Genomic DNA, 20,900 nt, shown 5'->3' on the forward strand with positions numbered 1-20,900 from the left:
CTTGTAAACTTATTTACATGGATTCATGTCTCATACTGAGTTCTTGGTTTGATAAAAACCGTGGAGAATTTGTGAAAAAAAAATTTCCAGTTTTATTGAGAACTAATTGACATCACTGTGTTAGTTTAATGCATACAGCATGATTATTTGATTTACATAGATTGTGAAACGATTAATGCATCTAACATCTAACATCCGTCTCCTTATAAATAAATGAAAAGAAAATGAAGAAGAATTTTCTCTTTGTGATAAGAACTTTAAGAATTTTTTCTCTTAACACCTTTCCTATTTGTCATACAACAGTGTTTTTGAGGCTCTTCATACTATTTTTCGTAATGATTGTAACCAATTTACAATCCTATCAACAGTGTATAAAAATTCCCTTTTCTCCATATCTGTACCAGCATTGTTACCTCTTTTCTTTTTGATGATGACCGTTCTAACCAGCATGAGGTGATAGCTTATTGAAGCTTTTTTTTTTTTAACAAATTTTATTATTAAATGTACAATAGCCTTCCAGATACTTCATTCTAGCTATTAGTGGCAACAGATGTTATTGGCAGGAAATCCAGATGATTAAACAGGGATGAACTTAAAGATCACCATTGCCTTAGGCATAGGGCAACCTGCTTTTGCCAGATTTCTTAGTTTCACTTGTGGCACAGGAGATCCCTTCCCTGTAACCCTTGCTTTTAACTCCTTGAGTTTCTTTTGCTCCTCCATCTGTTTCTACTTAAAATGCTTCATCCACCTCTCCCATCTCCTTAGCCTGCTTCTTGCCACCTTAGCTGGACATGGGTCCTGCTACTCCTTCTCCCCGTCAGTGTGGTTTTAATTTGTATTAAAGCCCTAGTAACTAATGTAAAATTTTGGTGTTCGTTTGTTTTTAGGGCTGCACTTGAAGAAAATCCTTATTTCCGTTTGAAGAAAGTAGTGAAATGGTATTTGTCAGGATTTTATAAAAAGCCAAAGGTAATATTTATGTCTTATTTTCTTTAGTCTTGTATGCTTTCTTTATTTTTTGTTATCTTTAGATTTTTTAATTAATAATTGCATTCAGAACTTTGAGTTAGCAGAATTACAAAATACTTGATCATTTAGACATAATATGATTGAAGTAATTTCATGTCACTACTGTGGAATTTTGTAAGGATGACTCCCAGATGATACAGTGAAATCCACTTTGACTGGTTTAAACTATCTTAACTCTTCCATATATGTAATTTGAAATTTGTATTTTTTTTTACTAGGGACTGAAGAAACCTTACAATCCTATACTTGGTGAAACTTTCCGTTGTTTATGGATTCATCCCAGAACGAACAGCAAAACCTTTTATATTGCCGAACAGGTATTAGAAATGCATGGTGCAGATACAAAACTGATTTGGAAGTTTTTGGGATTTTTTTTAAAAGATTTATTTATTTATTTATATAAGCACTGGGTACAGTCAGAAGTGCAGGAGGGTGAGAGAATTCACCAGAGCCAGAGCGGGGAGCAGAATAGGCAGACGGACGAAGTACACTGCTGAGGGGAGCAGTGGGCGGCAGGCGAGGTCTGTGCGCCATGTGGGACCCTCGCTGGCGGCCGGGGATTGAACTGGCACTGCAGAGGCTGTGGGCAGCTTCGCAGCCCAGCGCTCAACCGCTGTGCCCACCAGGGGAGGCCCAGTTATTGGGATTTTTTTATAGAAATATTAACTCACAAAACTCACTGTTGATTAACTTTCCTTATCAGTGAACATTTGGTGAGCATTTAACCTTTTAGTTCATAATACTATTAAATGCCATACTCAAAAATATTACTACAGTCATAGAATCCTATGTTTAAAAATAAATCTTTATTTTCCTTCCCTCCACACTTTTGTTTTTGACCAAGTTCATATTTCTAAAACACCTTTTTGATTATTCTTAAAATTCTTCAGTGATTCCCAAGTTCCTAAATCATGTTTATATTTATTTGTCTGTCATTCAAGTTCTTCTGTATCTTTCTGAATTTGTCTCAAATTACATGTCTCCCTGAACTCTCCACAGTGGTCCTATTTGTGCATTCACAATTAGGTAACCTAGTATTATAATTTTTTGCCTCATTATTTTAAAATTTAATTCTTCTTCCCACCCTGTGACCCCCCAGTATTTCTTCTCAATTATTCTCATCTAAACAAACCCCAAACTGCTCATCTTATATTGACCCAGATGACTGCAGCTCCCAGTGATTTCTCCCTTCTCAAACTTCTGTATTATTAATTATCCATGTTTTTGTAATTACTCATAATGCAGTTATTTTAACACTTGTGTTGGTTTAGCTTTTTACAGAATACTTACTTCCCTAATTGAATTGTTGGCTCCTTGAAGATACCCTCCCCATGACACCTCTTTTTGTTGTACACGTAGAAGGCAGTCAGAAAATATTTTTTAATTTGAAAATACTCATTCATTTAAACTTAGGTATATTTGCATTCATGATTCTCAGTCTTCTCCTAACCTAACAAACCTGAGAAACATGACATTGTGTTCCAGTAAAGTGCCTCCTTGAATGTAAGGAGGATGAAAATACCATGTCATTTGAAAAATCATCCCCTGGAGATTTTGACACATAGATGCCATCATATTGAAACCACTGTCTATTCATTTTTTAAAGTTGATGGTTATGCCACCTTACATTTTAACTCACAATAATTCTTCACTAAATGAGAGACTTGAGAGGAGTTAAACTGATTTGTCTCACTTTGTCTCACTTCAGAAAATGTAAGATGTATGTATTGAAATATTAGGTTATTAAGACAAAATGTTTGTCAAAGCTTTTGTTAGTTTTCTACAGCTTATCCAGCAATACATAAGAAAAATAAGTAATACAGAATTAGTTGTCCATTGCTGTATACACATATTACTCCCAAAACAGTGACTAAAAACAAACATTTATTATCTCATACAATGAGGCTCAGAAAGCAGGGGCTGCTTGACTGTTTTCTGGCTTAGGGTCACTTAGGAAGTTTTAGTCATGATGTCATCCAGTTTTTGCAGTGATCTGAAGGTTTGACTCAGCCTGAAGATTCTACCTCCAAACTCATTACTGTGTTTATGCTTTTGTGTTTCCCTGTGTTCAATAGGTGTCCCATCATCCACCAATATCTGCCTTTTATGTTAGTAACCGAAAGGATGGATTTTGCCTTAGTGGTAGTATCCTGGCTAAGTCCAAGTTCTATGGTAAGTTTCCCTGGTTTCAATCTTTACTCTTTTTCTGGGAGGTAGATAGTAATTTCTTGGTGAGCTTTTCTTTAGACAGCATCTTGTACTGATTTCAGCAAGGGATTTGCATGTCACTTTCAGTATGCTCTTCATTTGGATAATGACTTTTCTAATGTTTTTCTTTTCCCATTCATAGAGGCATGACTCACTTTAAGTATTTTTACATATATATAAATTTATCACAAACACCACTTATCAATATACAGAATAATGTTTGCCCACCAGAGTGTCCCCTTTTTTTACATAATGTATTTCTTTTGCCATTAGTCCTCCAAGGTTTTTTGTTCCATTTCAGTGTACAAAAAAGGAATCCACATATGATTAGAGAGAAGGCATCCAAGTACAATTAGAATACTTGGTCCAGGGTCAGTCAATAATGAAATTTAACCTTGGACCAAAATGCCAAAAAAAGAAAATTAAAACTTTACATAAAACCATACAAGTGCAAGTGCAAGGGAAAATAGAAAAGAGAGAGAAAATAGTTACTATAGAAAACCTTAATCTATAAACTGTGACAATTCAAACAAATATGACTAAAGTTATACACCCATGGAAACTATGACCTTAAGTACTTTCATTTGATAATAAACTTTTAAATGGAGAAAAAGTAACAAGTTAAATTTCAACTAAAGAATTTTATTTTATTTTTTAAAGATTTATTTATTTATTTATTTATTTATTTATTTATTTATTTATACAAGCACTGGGTACAGTCAGAAGCGCGGGAGGGTGAGAGAATTCACCAGAGCCATAGTGGGGAACAGAACAGGCCAGGCAGAATGACGAAGCACACTGCTGAGGGGAGCAGCGGGCAGCAGGAGAGGTGTGCTCGCCATGTGGGACCCTCCTCCGGTAGCCAGGGAGCAGCCGGGGATCCAACCGGCGCTGCAGAGGCTGCGGGCAGCTTCGCAGCCCAGCGCTCAATCGCTGCGCCACCAAGGGAGGCCCTCAACTAAAGAATTTTAAACTTGAAAAAGTAATTTTCATAAAATATGAAAATAAAATGTCAACAGAAATCTAGGTCTGGTTACCTAATAGGATGTAGAGGACCATAAGTAAGTCTTTAACAAGAAAACTACAGTTCAATATCACTCATAAATATACATGCAAAAATCCTTAGCAAATTGGTAACAGATCTATATATATGTGTAGGGTAATTCACATAAAAGGATATATTGTGATCAATATTATCAATAATATGTCAGGATTAAATGGAGATATCTCATTAATACAAAGTTGCTACATCATGTGAAAATCATTCAGAATCATTCATATTAATGGAATAATAGAAAAATAATAGAAATAAAAAATAGAAAAAATTAATAGAGACAAAGCATTGACAAAATTCAATACACATTCAAATTAAAAACTCTCAACATACTAGGACTGAATTAAAAATAGCTATGAAAAATTGATACCAAATTCATTCCCAAGGTAAAAATTAAATAATTTTTAATTCTGTTCACAGAAATAAGATAAAGATGTTCACTCACACAACTTCTATACAAAATTATATCAGAAATCCTCACCAAGATGTAGTAGGCAAGATAAAGAAAAGACATACGGATTGGAAAGAGTGAAGTTTAAACTATTTATGTAACATATTGATCTGTGTAGAAAATCCTAACGCATCTATTTGACAGACCTAGAGCAATTATTGTCTGCTGCCAAGGTTTTCAGTGCAGATGCAAGAAAAAAGTATGCTTAAGCTTTCTGCCTAACGTTTGCACCCAAGATTGAATGGAGGAATACAGGGGGGAAAATAAAGATTTTTTGCAACTCAGAAATAACCTTGTAAACAGTAAGAAGCTTTTTTTGGCTCCAAAAGAAAAAAACACCTGTGGGACTATAGAAAACAGCTACTGGAAGTCATTAGTGAATTTAGTAAGGTTGCAGGATACAAGGTCAAAATCCAAAAATTCTACTTCTATACAATAGAAATGACTACTTGAAAATGAAATTTAAAAACAACTTTGATTACAGTAGTACCTGAAATACAAAATATTTGGAAATAAATTTAATGAAAGATATGTAAGACCCTTTACACTGAAAACTACATAACATTGCTGAGGAAAATTAAAATAGATCTAACAAGTAAATGCAGAATATACTATGTTTACTAGATTATTTAATATTGTTAAAATGGCAAATCTTCCAAGTTGAGCTAAAGATTCAGTGCAATCAAAATCCTAGCAGACTTTTTTAAATAAATTGACAAACTGGCTTTAAAGTTACATGTAGGGGGCTCCCTGGTGGCGCAAGGGGTTAAGCACAGCACTGTAAAACAGTCCGCAGCCTCTGCAGCACAAGTTTGATCCCTGGCCAGCCAGAGATAAACCCACATGGTGCAGCAGACCTCTCCTATCTCCCCCGCTGCTCCCATCAGCAGTGTATTTCAGTCAGTCTGCCTGTTCTGTCCCCGCTCTGTCTCTAGTGAATCCTCTCACCCTCTGCATCTCTGGCCTATACCCCAGCTCTTGTATGCATAAATAAATAAATCTTTAAAAAAAGATAAAAAATAAAGTTACATATAAAGGTCAAGGACATAGACAGCCAAAAAAAATTTGAGAAAGCAGAATAAGACAGATCTTTTACTTCCTGAGTTCAAAACTTCCTGTAAAGCTACAGCAATCAATACAATGTGGTATTTACATCAAGAGAGCTATAGAGATTAATGGAACAGAGTAGAGAGTCCAGATTTAAACTTATGGGGAAATGATAGTCCAAAATTAAACATATATTTACAATGAACACAGAACTTTCTTAGTGAAAAAAATACAACACAGTAAACTACAGTGCTACCCAAATAAAATCCTAGAGCTGGTAAAATTGCAGTGATAGAAACTGGAGCAGTGGTTTTACAGCAAAAGATTGACGCCAAGGAACAAGGGGAAATTTTGAGAGTTTATGGAATGTTCTGCATCTTGATTATAGATGGTGGTGATTTCATGACTGTATACAATTGCCAAGACTATAAATGAAAACTTAAAATGGGTCACTTTGAAAATTATACTTCAGTAAAATGATGATGTGGAGGGGGGGGAAGCTAGAGAAAAATACCATAAATTTTATATTTGATTGCATTTTGTGGATTATGCATATTCAATTTTTCTAAATTATAGTATATTGATTGTAAGTACTTAAAGGATACACTTAACTAAGTTATTGTGATGAACAGATAGGAAATAATTTTATTCAGAAATGGACTAACCAAGCATATGGTGAAAAAGTCTTATTACATGTTCTACATGTTTCAGATTTTTCTTAATAGCCTGATATCATAGTAAGCACATGCCTCTATCTTTCAAAAGTACTGATTTTTAAAGAATGGAATATGGATCAAATATGTTTTGGATATAAGAGATATATGTTTGGCCATAGTGAGACTGAGACAGTAAAACATTCCACTCTAGATATATGATTGATGTCCTAAATATATTTTGTTTATATTGAATTGGTTGAATTATGTGAAATTTAATAAGCAATATATATTTCAGGAAACTCACTGTCTGCAATATTAGAAGGAGAAGCACGGTTAACTTTCTTGAATAGAGGTGAAGATTATGTAATGACAATGCCATATGCTCATTGTAAAGGTAAAAATCTTCCATACTTGATATAGATTTTCCTTAAGCTTCTTTTGTAAATATATGTTTATAGCCATAATTTATGTTTTGACATTGATGGAGCCTGCCTTTTGTTTAAAAATGTCTTTGGTCTACAGATACTTGAGATTATTGCTATCATCTGCTCAGTATTTCCATGGTGAATTAATTCACACATAACAGACTTTTTGTGACAAACTTTAGTTGGAGGAGGCTGATTTATAAATAATGGAATTTCATTTGCCTTATGTGCATGTTTTAAAATTTGATGAAACTGCCCATTATTTTGGAATCTTTATGATTCTTAAGATTTCCATCTTCTTTCACTACCACCTGTCTTTTAAATTTTTAAATTACCACTTTTCTGTGTATCAATGTTTTTAAAATTTCTCCTTATCTTCATTTGGTAGTTTTTTAAAAGTTAATATGTTATGCTTCCCCTCATTATTTAGGATACAAAGGAAGCTATCAAATAACATATCAGGCCAGGTATCCAATTATTCTGTGTACTTTATGTTTAAAACCTCATCATTTCAGTAGCCCTATAAAGTAGGTTATATTATCCCTGTCTTATGTATGAAGAAAATGAAACACAAAGAGAATTTGCCTGAGATTACTCAACTGCGGTGTGGGAGAATCAAGATCTCTGCAGTCTGCATTACTAGAGGTCATCAGCTTAAACACTCAGTTTGGTCATTATATGCACCTTATTTCCAACCCGTTTCTTAAAAATAATTTTTTGTTAATTATCCTCTATTTTAGGAACTGATTAATAAAAACAGAAATGATTTTATATGGCCTCATTTTACAAATGAAAAACATGAAGGGTGGAGGAATAGTAAGAATCTTATCCAAGGAAAACTGGCTAGTCCATAAGAATGCTGAGAGCAAACTCAGTTTTGTTGACTCTCATCAACTATACCTAGAAATTACTATATACAAGAGTAGCCAATGTGTGGCCTCAGGCTAGATCATTCTGACAGCTTCACATGAGGTTCTTGAAATAGGTATGAAGTGAAATACGTTATGAATTTATGAATTAAATTGATAGAATATATTAAAAATTTTTTATATCATTTGCAATAAAGAAATGATTTTCCACGTAAATACCCATATTATACCCAGCTAGCAACAGAGAAAATTTTTTTCATAGCAATATTTTTATTGCATAGAAAAATAATAGAGACTAGTAACCCTATGAATGAGAATAACCAAGGTTATTCCCCAAATAGCTAGTCTCATAAATCACTATACAAAATAAAGTCCAAGCTGAGTAAGTATGAGAAACGTTACAACCTGTTCCTTTCTTGGAAATTAACACTATTTATTTGTGCTTACAGACTACAGTCTGAGAATAGACACACACCCTATTTATATTTGCTAAACTGAGATTTCCCCTACTTCTAGCCACTGAATCTATTTTACTCATTTGCCTTACACAGTTGAATCTTGTTATTTATAGTAGTTATGTTTTATAAAGTCATCATGAACACTCAATTAGTGCATACTGGACCATTGCTCCTAAGAGAAACACAAGGTCTGCTTCCTTTGAGCCTCTTTTCACAGTTTCATCACCTGATCATTACATAGTCTTGTTTCTATTTAAAGACACTTTATTTAGTATATACTGTTGGTTCGTTAGCGTTGAACTAACAGCCAGCAGCAGTATAACTCATGTCTGAGTTTTAACACTTCACTTTCTCCATAATATACATCACAACCTTCTGGTCTTAAAAACACTTGGCAGCACTTTCACACTACACTTGGGGGCCATTCTAAACAGTGAAGTTACCAACAAAAAGCATGAAAATGCAGTGCTAAAAGTCCTGTAAGAAGAACATTCATTTACAGTAAGAGGGAGTAAAGGAGAAGGCAGTCTCACTTTGTTTGACCTCAAGTGGAATGTGTACGTTAGGCAACTCAAATTTTTCACGACTTGGTGCATGTCCACAAATTATAAAACAAGTGCTGTGTGATTTTTTGGATTATCAGTATATTTAATAAATATGTGGGTTTGCAAATATGCAATCTGCAAATTATGAGGTTTAGCAGTTAGCTATTTAAAACCTAATAGAATCAGCCTTATATGTGCTTATTATAGACTTCTTTGAATGTGACAGAATGCTCTTGAATTATTAGCTTTATTATGATTACTGCTTATACAATGTAATTTTATATAGTAAATATAATAAGTATATATTAAGTAATAATTATTGTTCATCCTGAGAAATGAAATTTTAAAACTGCTTATTCTTATCCAGTGTCTGTTTCTTCAACCTTTTGTCAATTTTTTTACTTTAGGAATTCTTTATGGCACAATGACCCTAGAGCTTGGTGGAACAGTCAATATTACATGTCAAAAAACTGGATACAGTGCAATACTTGAATTCAAACTAAAGGTTAGTAGAAAATGATAGGCTGTATTACCTAAAGGGGAGCTTTCCTATAAATATAAATTTTGAACAAAGAGCAAAGTTTAATTTCTAATTAAGGATTAAATAAAAGAACATAGAATCCATGAAAGGGTAGCCTTAGGAGATTCAAATGAACACAAAGCCGTCATTTTAAAATTTCAATTAATAAAACTGTTGGCATTATACAGAGGAGATTTAGGAAGTGAATGAATAGTGATTTCTCAGTAAATTAAAATACCGCTTTACAAAAGACCAAGAATTATATATATATATATATTTTTTTTTTTTTTTATAGAGGCATGTTTTATTTATTTGTTTGTTTGTTTGTTTTGTTTTGTTTATACATGCACTGGGTACAGTCAGAAGCGCGGGAGGGTGAGAGAATCACCAGAGCCAGAGCGGGGAGCAGAGCAGGCAGAAGGACCGAAGTACACTGCTGAGGGGAGCAGCGGGCGGCAGGAGAGGTCTGCGCGCCATGTGGGACCCTCCTCCGGTGGTAGGGGAGCAGCCGGGGATCGAACCGGCGCCGCAGAGGCCGCGGGCAGCTTCGCAACCCAGCGCTCAACCACTGCGCCACCGGGGAGGCCCCAAGAATTATATATTAACTTGACCTGTAACTGTATAGACTAAAACAGAATTGTAGTAGTTATAATTTATGCATGACAAATTGTTCTAGAACTCAAAAGCTTGAAAAGAATCATCTTTTAAGCGGTATATATACACATGGAATATTAATCAGCCACCAAAAAGATAAACTCACACCATTTGCAGTAATATGAATGGAGCTGGAAGGGATAATGCTAAATAAGTTAGGAGAAAAGTAAATACTGGATGGTATCACTAGTATGTGGACTATAAAGTAACTAATCTTAAGAGTCAGATAGAGGGCCTCCCCGGTGGCGCAGCGGTTGAGCGCTGGGTTGCGAAGCCGCCCTCGGCCTCTGCAGCGCCGGTTCGATCCCCGGCTGCTCCCTGGCCACCGGAGGAGGGTCCCACATGGCGCGCAGACCTCTCCTGCCGCCCGCTGCTCCCCTCAGCAGTGTACTTCGGTCCTTCTGCCTGCTCTGCTCCCCGCTCTGGCTCTGGTGAATTCTCTCACCCTCCTGCGCTTCTGACTGTACCCAGTGCTTGTATAAATAAATAAATAAATCTTTAAAAAAAAAAAAAAAAAGAGTCAGAGACAAGCTTAAAAACTAACCCTTCATAGTTGACATAACTGGAGCACCAAGTTGGGGAGGCATTGGGGGAGGAATAAGAACAAAGAAGGAAGGAAGCACCATGGACTGTGGAGATGGATTATCAGTGATTTGATGGTGGGTACACTATGGTAATAATACCTGATGGAGGTATCCCAATATTACCTTAATTAAAATTAATTAATTTAAAAAAATCAGGAGCCATCTCATAATCCTTAGGGGTTTTATGGATCAGGAATTTAAACAGACTATACTGGGGACTTTTCTCTGCTAGAAAATACCCATTCCTCAGTTAGGAAGAATTTGCAGGCTATGAGAGTCTTGATAGTTGGAATCATTTCAAGGTTCATCACTTACATGTCTGATGACTGGGGTTGGATGACTACAAAAGACTAAGAGTGCTGATCTGAGCACCCGTGTGGATGGCCTTTCAATCTGACTTGGTTTTGAAAGCATGACTGCTTTGAGATAGACTTCTTACTGGCAGCTCTGAGTTCTAAGTGAAGATTTTCTTGTGGGGAAGGTGGGAGCTATATCACTGTACATGACCTAGCTTCAGAAGTCAAGTTTAACATCTCTTACACCATCCTCTATTAGCTGAAAAATTACAAACCCACTCCGGTCCAAGAGGAAAAAATTAAGACCTTTCAAACTGTCAGTTGTGGTACATTATGATAGTACATTATGTTAAGATAAATATGTTTCCATAAACTAATATTTATTACTAAATCTTTCCTATATTATCTAGCTGATGAGTGACTTTCTCTATTAAAACGGGTCTTACTTTTTTTTTATATAATGTCCTTTGATTTTTATTTCATCCTAGCAAATGTTTTGCTTGTGTGGTAATAGTACTTGAAATCATTGCTAAAGATGATTTAAGTAATTCGTGACATCTTTAAGGATTAGATTAGGACGTTAACATTTTGTCTTGGTGAAGGTAGTACAGTAACTCAAAGTATATACCCTCTAATTTTATTCTTTAGAAAGTTTTTTGATTGGGCATTGATTTACTATTTTGTTTTGAAAGAGGAGGTCTTATTTCTTTCCATGGATAAGTTAAATCCCTTCAGTTTACTAAGTTTTGCTTAATACATTGCAATACTGATAGAATATTCTTGAGTCAGAGGTGAGCACAGGACATGAGACAGTTATGTCAGTGTGATCTTTCTCAATATGTTTATTTGGACTCGACATAATCTGTTTGTTTTATCCTATTTTTTCCCCACAGCAGCAAATTCAAATTTCTTTTTTTTTTTTTTTTGAGCATTTCTGACTAAAATTTGTGTTGTATTTTACTCAGATGTCTAAAATAGCACTGTAACTACACAATTACTTTTTGGTTATTTTTTTCTATATTGTGTATACATATAAGTTAAAAATAAAAAGTTACTTTAACATTTTCTCTTTTAAAAGCCATTTCTAGGTAGTAGTGACTGTGTTAATCAAATATCAGGAAAACTTAAATTGGGAAAAGAAGTTCTAGCTACATTAGAAGGTCACTGGGTAAGTATTTTTATGGATTAGCTTTACCAAAAAAAAAAAGAAAAAAAAGAAAAAAAATCAAGTCATATTTTAAAAACTTACTCTGAATAAATCACAGTTAACAAATATTTTGGTTTTGATCTGTTATTAACATATTTAATTTTATGTAATAGTTTGTCTTCTCAAAGTTGTAAATCAATAAAAATAGCGAACATATATCACTGCATTGTTTGAAAATGTTATTGATTTTAACTAATTTAATCTTTAATACAATTATGTATCATAATTATACCTTCTGTTGTTACAATCTGCATTTACAGAGGAGGAAACTAATGCACAGAGAGTTTAAATAAGTAATTTGCCCAAAATAAGCAATGGAGCAAGAATTCCACTCCAGACACTTTGACTCCAGAGCTATACTTTTACACACAGCAATAGACTACCTCCGACCTAGAGAGTCATTTCCAATGAGAGTTATATATCCTTTTGCAGAACATGGAAAAGATATAGGAGTATTTGAGTGCAGTGGTTTTTATTTACTTCTTTGCTGGCCTAAATTCTCACTTATGTAATTTAATAAGAGGAACTTAAATGAATAAAAAGGATCATGATACTGCCTCTCACTGTGCACTCTCACTGTGAATACTGAGTTATGTGCTATTTTCTGCATTTTAACAGGCAGAAAATGAAGAGAAAATGAAACTGGATCTTGAAATTCAGCCAAGAAACCACATATACTCTGTCAGCTTTAAATTTTACACCTAGTTGAAGGTCCTTTAGAAAAAAGATGAAACCATCCTCTTTTATAAAAGAAATTTCTAAGATTGAGCTTAAATTTTTAATGCTAAGAAAGGTTCTTACAGGTTTCTAAATATAATGAGTGCATCTGTAGTCAATAGCATCTCATAGACTGGGGTCTATTTTGATAATTCAGACATGGTTATTGAGACTTTGCATGTAATTGTTTGAAATTTGTTTAGTAAGTAAATTTATGAGGGGGCCTTCCTGGTAGCCTACAGGTTAAGTCTCAGCACTGTCACCTTTACAGCCTGAGTTCTGTTCTCAGCCAGGGAGCTAACTTATATGGCGCAGCAGACCTCTCCTGTCTTGCCCCACTGCTCCCCTCAGTGGTGTGTTTCAGTAGATTTGCCTGTTCTGATCCCCACTGTGACTCTGGTGAATCCTCTCACCACCAGCTCCCATGGCACCTCTGGTGTACACCCCAGTTCTGTGCAAGAAAAAAAAAGTAAATTTATGAAATCTTAGAAGCAAACTGTGCATTCAACCAGTTTTAAAAATTGACTAGTATTACGTGTTTAATCTTAGTGTTTTTATAAAAATGACAAATTTGAGACTTTTGTAAGAGTAGTAGTTACATTTTTTTTTTATATTTTATTTATGCATACAAGAGCTGGGGTGTAGGCCAGAGGTGTAGGGGGTGCAAAGATTCACTAGACACAGAGTGGGGAGCAGGACAGGTAGCTCTACTGAAATATACCACTGAGGGGAGTAGCAGGCAAGATAGGAGAGGTCTGCTGCACCATGTGGGTTAGCTCCCTGGCTGGGGATCAAACTCATGCCACAGTGAGTGGCTATAGTTTGATAGCACTGAGACTTAACCCCTGCACCACTGGGGAGTCCCCCTACATTTGTTTTAAAGTGTATTTAGGTCCAGGGTTAAGTATCAGGAAGAAATTATTTTATTATTAGGCAATATAATACTTTTTTTAACAAAATAACTCTCTACATTAATTTTTTATTTCTTTAAATATAGGATAGTGAAGTTTTTGTTAATGATAAAAAGACTGATAATTCAGAGGTTTTCTGGAATCCAACACCAGACATAAAGCAATGGAGATTAATAAGGCACACTGTAAAATTTGAAGAGCAGGGAGATTTTGAATCTGAGAAGTAAGTATACCATGTTTCAACTAATTTCATGAAGATCAAGTAATGTGTTTTTAATCCCTCAATACTAGCGTCACTGTTCTCTGTCTTCAGTCATATTTGAATTTAGCAAAAGAAGTTTAACATTTAAGGGGTATGACAGAATTCTGTTTGGTACCTATGAATGTCAAGTAAATATAATACAAGTCGTGCTATTTTTTCTTCAACTCAGACAAAAAAAATTTCCCTCCTCTCTTCTTATCTTTTCTAGGACCTATTTAAAAAATTCTGTTTTGTTTGCATAAAATTATAGGACTAAAATGATCCTTAGTTTTTAACTAGCAGCTTTTTATTGAGTTGAGGCATGTAGAATTTTAGGTGAAAGAAGTAGTTCCAAATCTACTTTTGCTTCATATTCTAAAATAAGAGAATAATGTCACTGGATATTCAGGCTTCTAAAGAATTTAATTAGTTGGATAATAATTAGGTCATAGTTTCTACTCTTAATGTCATGAAATTCTTGCTGTATCACTTACTCTTTTAAACCAAATATATTACATAATTATTACCCAATTTTATTCTTACTGTATTTCTTTGTTACGAGAAGGGGCCATCTGCATATGAGACACTATGTTAGCTGCTTTAGACACATAGTGCAGTTTAGTTATCACTACCTATCTCCACATATATACAACACTTTTCAAGGTATAAATATGATGTAACATATTTTAAAGATAAGGAAAATCAGCTTACACAGAATAAGGAACTTTAAGTTCACTAGCTAAAAAGTGGCAGATACAGTATTCATCCCAAGTGTGTGTGTCTAATTCCAAAGTCCTTGTTCTTTAAATACCAATATGGTATTTTCCTGGATGTGTAGAATATTGATACTATATTTCCATTCATCTGGGGGGAGAAAAGGCCTAAACTTTGATAGAAAAGATTTTGTCTAAGTAGTCTTTTCTGTAAAATCAGTGGTTTGAATACTGACCACACTTACAGATCATTTGGGAAGCATTTTAAAAAACAATACGTGCACCCCACTCCCAGAAATTCTGATTTAAAAAATTCCCAGATAATACTATCCATCCAAAGTTGAGAAGTATAGCATTACACTATTGCGTCTTGGAGACCATTGGATCTTAATTAATACATATAAGAACCATCTGTGGAACTTGTTAAAAATGCAGATTTTTGAGACTTCATTTCATTTCTATCTTCCTGCTATTGATTGACATATGTTTAAGAATTCATGTAATAAATGTCTCTTGCCAAGAAAAAAATTTGTCTCCACTGTGTCACACTACTCAGGAGACCGTGTTTTATAGTTTGATTCATTGTGAAGCATCTGAATATACTTTGTCAAAGTAAAAAAGTATCATGAAGACATTTTCCCTGAAGTGATGTTAAGTCTATTCAATGTAGATTTTTAAATACTGTCTTTGCACATGTACTAGGCTATGGCAGCGTGTAACTCGAGCCATAAATGCCAAAGACCAAACAGAAGCTACTCAAGAGAAATATGTTTTGGAAGAAACTCAAAGACAGTCTGCCAGAGATCGGAAAACAAAAAATGAAGAGTGGACTTGCAAGTTATTTGAACTTGATCCACTCACAGGAGAATGGCATTACAGGTTTGCAGAGTAAGTAGTTATAGTATTTTGTAAGTAATATATCATAAGCCTCGCTTGTTGTCTTTATTTCTAGAATTTGTATTGTTAGCTGCAATAGTATTTTTAATTAAGATATATGTGAGATTTTAAACTTGATATCCCACACATAATTTGACAATAAATTTGACTGCAGGCAGTTAGCCTATAAAATAAGCTGAGAATCATATTAGATGTGACAAATCTTAGTCTTATAGATAGGTATTACTCATGAAAACCTAATTATAGAAAATATTGTAAAAGTTTTTAGGTCTTTTTGTTTAGTCACTAAATAAGTGTCTTTTTTAATGCCCTTCATTTATGTAGTACACGACCATGGGACCCACTCAATGACATGATACAGTTTGAAAAAGATGGAGTTATCCAGACCAAAGTAAAACATCGCACTCCAATGGTATGTAATTAAAAAAAAGTAATTAGAGGTGCTAGGCATATAAATTATTATATATTATCCATAAATATTTGAAATTTTGTTTCAAAATTTAATATGTTGGCCAGCAAAGTGGGAAAATAGGTATGTGCTTACCTACTACTTCCCCCTCAAAGAAACATCAAAAAGCAAGTAGAAACTATCGGAAACAAATTTGCCAAAACTCTGGAAAATAGTAGGAGGTTTGCAGCAACTGTGTAAACACTGAATCAAGAAAGAGGTGACTTCAGATTAGTAGTAAAGCTATATGAGATCTTTACTAATCCTTGTTCCAACCCCTCCCTGGTACAGTGACAGTTTTGATGGGTCCACACATTCCCTGGGTGTGCCCTGACTCCAGAGGAAGCAGAGGAGACCTAATTCACCAGTAGTCATATATGTGTATTCTAACCTGTCCAGGGCTGCTGGAAGGAGTTGTGCAGGGCACATGTTTCTCCTTTTGTCTAACTGAAAGCTTAGCAGAAAGACTACAGACATTGCTTGGAAGTACTTTAAGCCAAACTAAAAACCTGCAAACCCCAAGCCAAAAGATTACCTTTGAAACATACAGTAGACCATGTAAGACCCAGGAACAACAGAGGGGGAAAGATTCCTTGGAAAAATAGGGCATTGTAAAGCCCCATGAAGACAGGGAAATTTTTAAAACTAAGCAAATGCCCAAGGCAAGATGTTTATGCTCAGAAAAAAAAAAACAAAAACAAAAACTAAATCACTACCTCACACCATGCACAAACACCAACTCAAAACGGATTAAAGAACTAGGCATAAGACCTGAAACTATAAAATATATAGACGGAAATATAGGTGAAACACTACATGACATACACCTGAGTAACATCTCTGAAGACACATCACCCAAAGCAGTGATAGCGAAGGCAAAGATAAACAGTTGGAACTACATCAAATTAAAGAGCTTCTGTACAGCAAAAGAGATAGTAACCAAAACAAAGAGACACCCCACCGATTGGGAGAAAATTTTGGCATACAAAACTAATGATAAAGGACTGATAACGAAAATCTACAAAGAGCTGGTGAGACTCAACAAAAGCGAAGTAAACAACCCACTCCAAAAATGGGCAGAAGAGCTAAAAAGAAACTTCTCCAAAGAGGAAATGCAGATGGCCTACAGGCATATGAAAAAATGTTCAACATCACTTGTAATCAGGGAAATGCAAATCAAAACTACAATGAGATACCATCTTACACCAGTGAGAATGGCACATATTAAGAAAACTAGCAACAACAAATGTTGGCGAGGATGTGGAGAAAAAGAAACTCTCCAAACTCTCCCGCACTGCTGGTGGGAGTGCAAACTGGTCCAACTACTATGAAAAGCTGTGTGGAGAGTCCTCAGTCTGCTAAAGGTGGAGCTTCCATATGATCTAGCAGTTCCACTCCTAGGTATTTACCCAAAGGACATAGAAACATTAATTCAAAAGAGCACTTGCACCCCTATGTTTATAGCAGCATTATTTACAATAATTAAGCTATGGAAATAACCCAAATACCCAAAAATGGATGACTGGATCAAGAAGATGTGGTAATATACACAATGGAATATTACTCAGCAATCAAAAAAGATAAACTCACACAATTTGCAGCAACATGGATGGAGCTGGAAGGGATCATGCTCAGTGAAATAAGTCAGAAAGAAAAAGAAAAATACCAGCAGTTGGGCCTCCCCTGGTGGCGCAAGGGTTGAGCTCTGGGCTGAGAAGCTGCCCGTAGCCTCTGCAGCACGAGTTCGATCCCCGGCCACCAGCGAGGGTCCCACATGGCACGCAGACCTCTCCTGCCGCGCCTGCTGCTCCCCTCAGCAGTGTATTTCGTCATTCTGCCTGTTCTGTTCCCCACTCTGGCTCTGGTGAATTTTCTCACCCTCCCGCGCTTCTGACTGTACCCACTGCTTGTATAAATAAATAAATCTTTAAAAAAAAAAAATACCAGATGGTCTCACTCATAGCAGGAATTTAGAAAACCTAAATAAGGGACCAGGAAAAAGACTAATTATAATAAAGTAAAAATCAAAATCAACAAGCAACTATAAACCAGAGACACACTACAGGGGGTGGGGAGAAGGGAGTAGGATCAAAACAAGGGTGGTGGGAATTGTATGGGGACTAGAACCAAAATGAAAATGCATACGTTGTGCAAAAATGAAAAATGATATAAAAAATATATACAATAAAATTTTAAAAAAGATATTCCATTTAAACTGTTCAGTTGGGATACTTTAAAAACTAATTACTAAAAAAATAAAAAACTGTAAACTTTCACCTCAGACTAATATCTAGGTTTGGTAAAAACCTAATTAAGTATAGTAGAAGTGCCCCTATGCAGAAGTCTGCTAAGATTGGACACTGTTAATTAGTTTTTGTTTTTGTTTTTTATCTTTATCTGTTTACTGTGTTCAAGGAAATCTCTTATCAAAATACTTGCTGAACAAGAGCTATGGAACAGAAAATGCAATGACAATGCATAACAAGGAACTCTTTGCAAAAATAATTTGTGAAATTCATTGAACAAATAAAGTTTGGTAGCCTTTGACAAACAAGAGAATAGCAACCCTGGGGAAGATGGAAAATCTGATTAGAGATTTACCACATTATGATTTTTCAGATGTTGAGTTTTCAATGAAGAATTACAAAACATGAAGAAACAGTAAAGCATGACCCACTAAAGGGAACAAAATAGAAACAATCCCTGATGAAGTCTAAACACCACATTTACTAGACAAATACTTAAAAAGCTATCTTAAATATACTCAAGGATGTAAAAGAAACAGTGAACTAAAGAAAATCAAGAAAATAATGTATAAACAAAATGGAAATATCAATAAGAGAAATTAATACAAAGAAAATTTTGGAGCATAATGACTGAAATGAAATATTCAGAGAGATATTCAACAGTAGAATCAGACAGGCATAAGAAAGAATCAGGGGCCTCCCTCGTGGCACACTGCACTTGAAGCAATTCGCAGCCACTGCAGCATAAGTTCAATCCCCGGGCTGCTAGGGAGCGGCCCAAGTGGCGCGGTGGACCTCTCCTGTCTCGCCCACTGTATTTCAGTCAGTCTGCCTGTTCTCTTCCCCGCTCTGTCTCTGGTGAATTCTCTCACCTCCCGTATCTCTGGCATGTACCCTGGCTCATGTATGCATAAATGAATGAATCTTAAAAAAAAAAAAAGAATCAGCAAGCGTGGAGATAAGACAATTGAAATTATCTAGTCTGAGGAAGAGAAAGAAAAGAGAATAAACAAAAGTGAATGGAGTCTGAGGGACCTATCAGACACCATTGAGTGAATTATATGCAATGTTGGAGTCCCAGAAAGAAAAGACAGAGAGAAGTATAAGAACATTTGAAGAAAGAAGACTCCTCACATTAAAAGAAACTCAATAAACTCAAGGTAGGATAAGCTCAGAGACTTAAACCAAGACACTGTAAGCAAACTGTCAGAAGACAAAGAGGGGAAAAAAGAGAATCTTGAAAGTAACAAGAAAGAAGCAACTAATTATATTGCAGGGAGTCTCTGTAGGATTAATAACCAATTTCTCTTGGGCCTCCCCTGGTGGTGCAACGGTTGAGCACTGGGCTGCAAAGCTGCCCGCAGCCTCTGCAGCACCAGTTTGATCCCCTGCCACAGGGAGAGTCTCACATGGCGCGACAGACCTCTCCTGCTGTGCTCGCTGCTCCCCTCAGCAGTGCATTTCGTGGGTGTGTCTGTTCTGCTCCCCATTCTGGCTCTGGTGAATTCTCTCACCCTCCCGCGCTTCTGACTATACCCAGTGCTTGTATAAATAAATAAATAAATCTTTAAAGAAAAAAAAAGATTAAAAAAAAATAACCAGCTTCTTATGAGAAACCATAGAGGTTAGAAGGTATGAGATATGACATGTTTAAAGTGCTAGAAGAAAAGAATTGTCCTATATACAATCTATCCTTCAAAAATGGGGACGAAATTAAGAAATTCCAAGATAAACAAAAGCTGAGGAAGTTTACTGTATTCCTTGTGGGAATATAAAATGGTGTTGCTGCTGTGGAAGACAATTTTGTTGTTCCTCTGAAAGTTAAAAATAGAATTGCCACATGGTCCAGCAATTCCACTACAAAAGAATTGAAAATAAGCACTCAAATAGATACCTGTACACAAATGGTCTTTCTGTATTATTCATAATAGTCTAAAGGAAAAACAATTCAATTGTCCGTCAATAGATGGATAAACAAAACATAGTATATACTTGCTGTGGAATATCTTTCAGCAGTAAAAGAGAAATGAAATTTTGCTGCATGTCATGACCTGAATGAGCTTAGACTATATTATATACTAAGTGAAACACAAAAGAACTAATATTGTATGATTCCATATTATCATAATTTAGAAATTCAAAATTTTAGTTTTGTTTCTTCTTGTAATAAAACTAGAATGATGAAACAGAACATTTGTATTTCCTCCTAAAAGTAGTTCATTAATCACAATAGATCTTTGTGTGCTGATATATTGCTAACACCTTTGTGATATTAAAAACCTTCACACCAATCTTCAGTTTGAACCTACTCTAAGAATGTGGACTTGGATTGTAAATGTTATAAAATTTCCCTTCAAGTTTCTCTGACTTGAAGTAGGAGGGCATAGCGTAAGCTGAATCCAAGGCCTGCCTATTCATTTATTTTCTATAATAAATTATAGAAGTTTTAATTTTAAGCACATGTATAAGATTTTGCAAAATTCTGCAGTGAATCAGATAACTGTGGGAAATTTGTTTAGAACAGTTAACAGTAAAGAACAGAGTTTTAAAGATTTGTGACTACTGGGTTCCCTGTTTTGCTAAGCATATTAATTATCTTTCCTTTCTGATAATGTTTTTTTCTCTTGTGTTTGCACTTTTTTATTTGGTATTAACTACCAAAATTGCCAGCCTAGTAGTAGGATAGTCTACAGTTTATATATTCTAAGGAAAATTTAGTCT

At 35.2% G+C, this 20,900-nt stretch overlaps 1 protein-coding gene across 6 annotated transcripts in view; it reads left to right on the forward strand.

The window, feature by feature from the left end:
- Positions 1-20,900, forward strand: part of OSBPL8 (oxysterol binding protein like 8) — a 118,564-nt gene that overhangs the window by 89,560 nt on the left and 8,104 nt on the right. For all 6 annotated transcript variants that reach the window (XM_037513946.2, XM_037513947.2, XM_037513949.2 and 3 more), the window contains 9 exons: positions 891-972; positions 1,251-1,349; positions 3,108-3,204; positions 6,744-6,842; positions 9,153-9,250; positions 11,878-11,967; positions 13,721-13,857; positions 15,291-15,476; positions 15,810-15,897. In XM_037513946.2, coding sequence (XP_037369843.1) covers positions 891-972; positions 1,251-1,349; positions 3,108-3,204; positions 6,744-6,842; positions 9,153-9,250; positions 11,878-11,967; positions 13,721-13,857; positions 15,291-15,476; positions 15,810-15,897 — 976 coding nt within the window. The remainder of the gene's footprint in view (positions 1-890; positions 973-1,250; positions 1,350-3,107; positions 3,205-6,743; positions 6,843-9,152; positions 9,251-11,877; positions 11,968-13,720; positions 13,858-15,290; positions 15,477-15,809; positions 15,898-20,900) is intronic.

This window comes from Talpa occidentalis, unplaced genomic scaffold (genome assembly GCF_014898055.3).
Source record: "Talpa occidentalis isolate TD23 unplaced genomic scaffold, MPIMG_talOcc4v2.1 talOcc4.16, whole genome shotgun sequence".
Taxonomy (NCBI): Eukaryota; Metazoa; Chordata; class Mammalia; order Eulipotyphla; family Talpidae; genus Talpa; species Talpa occidentalis.